The 3033-nt window shown below is 38.5% G+C and overlaps 1 protein-coding gene across 1 annotated transcript in view; it reads right to left on the bottom strand.

Annotated features, from left to right (window-relative positions):
* The window catches only part of LOC137651578 (uncharacterized), a 23541-nt gene extending 21427 nt beyond the window's left edge, over positions 1-2114 (bottom strand). Inside the window, exons 1-2 of the mRNA XM_068384808.1 lie at positions 2051-2114; positions 931-1193 (exon numbers count right to left, since the gene is read on the bottom strand). Coding sequence (XP_068240909.1) covers positions 931-1193; positions 2051-2114 — 327 coding nt within the window. The remainder of the gene's footprint in view (positions 1-930; positions 1194-2050) is intronic.
* Between the last annotated feature and the right edge of the window lie 919 nt (positions 2115-3033).

The following is a 3033-nucleotide window of genomic DNA, read 5'->3' as shown; positions in this document are numbered from 1 at the left end:
TAATCTATTCTAATTTTTTCTTTTAACGTATTGTACTCCCAATCATTACCTGTCTCACCTTAACATATCTTTCATCCTTTACATTGATCAGTGTATACATACATCCCATGCAATCGCCCTCACCCTCCCATATACCACATACTCTCTTCCTCCTAACACTCGGCAACACATACATACACCTGGGGTTCCTGCATATTCATAAGACTATATTATATATATACGGACTCATTTTCACCAAATTACCTACTTCCATTCCTTCCACTACATATTCATCCTTGTCACTATTGGAAATTCCCAGACTACTCAGCCAAACAACTTTTACACCAATAACCTCACTTTCCTTACGTGATAACTTTACACTTTCCCTTGCTACCAACGGCACCCCCTTCCACACCTTCGTACTCACTCTACCATCTTCCTTTAACTAAAATTCCCCAATAATATTACCGTTACTTTTCATTTTTATCATATTCACACCTGGAGGTACAATCATACCACATTTTTTTAAAAATTCATACCCAAGCAATGTATCATATTGCTCATTTGTTCCTTCAACCACATAAAAATCATTATCATTCATCATCTGACCCCCAATCACATCATTTTCACACATCTTGCCTAACACAGGCATACTTAAATTACCAATGCCTTTCACTTCACGCTTACATCCCTTAAATTCCCAAACATCCCTTACCGTATCATATGCATTCCCAAACATTAAATTAACATCACAACCAGTATTAATCAAACCAACCAGCTCTACGCCATTACAAGTCCATTTCACACTCATGATATCATATGCTCTTTCTCCCATCACATTTTCATGTATCACATTCACTCCCCACACACACGAGGACCCACCCAGATGAACTCTCTGATTACTTAGTTTCCTGAACATCCTGACTGACTTAATCCCTTCTTCCTACAAACCTTAGCTATATGTCCATCTACACCACATTCAGAACACTTTGCATGCTTTTCCCAACACATCCTCGCATAAGGCCCATACTTACCACAATTGCCGCAAATCACATTCGTACTATTACTCCTACATCCACTCGCTGTATGCCCAGTCATACCACACCGAGAACACTTAACCCCTTTCTCTTTCTTACGCTCACTAATATGGTACCCTGTCTCTCCACACCCGAAACATACTCCTAACACCCATCTACACTCATTCTTTTTATGCCCTAATTTCCCACACCTATAACACTTCTCTTCACGGACACAACTAACTTACCTACCTCGCTGTGCACTAGCACCCCTGTCTCTCCAAACCTAATTCCCTTGCCTAAACCCTTCATTTGTCCTTACAGGTATTCCCATATTATTCGCCCTAACACTCCTATTTACTATACTATCAGCTATTCTCATCGGTCCCCTCATAACAGCATTGCTCAGACTAACAAATTCTGGGACACTTACCTACATTCGAGTTCTCACATTCAGAGATTTGTTTTCTTTCATATATATATCTAACTCGTAATCCTTAAGTATTTCTAAGATATCATCCCATGTCAATCTTTCCTTCGTCCACCTCATTTTCTGTTTCCGTTTCAAATTAAACAACTCGGCCACATTCTCAGGTACAGTAGCCAAAAACTTCTTCATTAATTCCTTATTCTCCTTTATGCCTTCATCCCCATACTTCTTCCTAGCTAATGTTTCCAACCTACATACTTACATTGATATCGTTTCTCCTACATTCATCCGTGCCTCATCAAAATCCTTCTTACACTTATACCTAACACCTCCTTTCATATGTTTTACCTGTTCAATTATTCTGTTTGTCACACTTTCATAATCAACATCCCCTACACTCATTATCACACCATACATCGTCAACAAATACCCTGTCAAATATTCTCCTAACTCTCTAGCTCAAACTCTCTTACTATCAACATACCTAGCCTGACAGAACCTTTCATTCTCCCTAAAATAGTCATACACATTCCTACTGCTATGTTCATTAAACCTGTCACAAATAGGTACCTCTCTCATAACCACCATCTTACAAACTTCAACTTCATTCTCACTACTATCTCACCGCATAATCCCTTCTTGTTTTCTCCTTCCTCATTTGAATGTAATGAATCTAATTCTACACTCATATTCCTATCTTTCACCATTCCCTTTTTCTTACTCACCACCCTCAACCATTCATGCTCATCTTCACTCCCACCTTGACCTCTCTTCTTTTCCTTCTTTACATTACCTTTACCTTTCTTCTCATTCTTCTTATCACCTTTCGATCCATCCTAACTATACCTCATCCCTTTGCTCTCAATATCACTATCACTACCTTCCCCATTATCACTTACCATATCCTTCTCTTCCACCATCAACCCATTACCCGAAGCAGAAGCCACTCCTCCGACTGCATCTTCGCCCATGAATGTTTTCATCATTCCCATTACTTGCCCCATCATAGCTTCCATTCGTTTCTCCATTAGTTCCTCATTCTTTTCCAACCTCATCTCAAAACCTTCTCTCACTCTCTCTACAGTTCCCTGAATTTCCCTCAGTTTTCTATGCATCTCCTCATTTTCACAGCTCAGCCTTGCATTCTCAAGCAAAAACTTATCTTTCTCTATGGACAACTTCTCTTTCTCTACGGACAACTTCTCCTCACGCTCCTTAATCAATCGCATTTCGTTCCTCAATAACTTATTCTGCTCTTCCATTTCTTATTTCTTCAGTCTTAAATATAATTCCTAATCCTATCAGTCCTTCGTCCCAGAGTCCAGCTATCAATCCCACCTCGGCAGTCCCTGTTTGGTCGCCAAAATGTTTCCTCCTGAAAATAACTAAATAGCGATAAAATAGAATTGAGTGAAATTAAAATTGGGGAATCTTATCTAGAATTAAAAGAGAACCCTAAATCTTTTGTTAGATGACATCAAAGGAACAAAGAAATGAGGTAGGTTTTCTTACTCTAAAAATCTTGCAGAAAACATAAAAGAATTTCATAGTACTAGTAATACAATTGTAGAACTAATTATCGAAATAAAAAAGTATAAACTTAAGAAT

This window comes from Palaemon carinicauda, chromosome 13 (assembly GCF_036898095.1).
Source record: "Palaemon carinicauda isolate YSFRI2023 chromosome 13, ASM3689809v2, whole genome shotgun sequence".
Lineage (NCBI taxonomy): Eukaryota > Metazoa > Arthropoda > Malacostraca > Decapoda > Palaemonidae > Palaemon > Palaemon carinicauda.
Note: the sequence above shows the minus strand (reverse complement) of the source record. Positions and strands in the feature narration are given on the sequence as shown.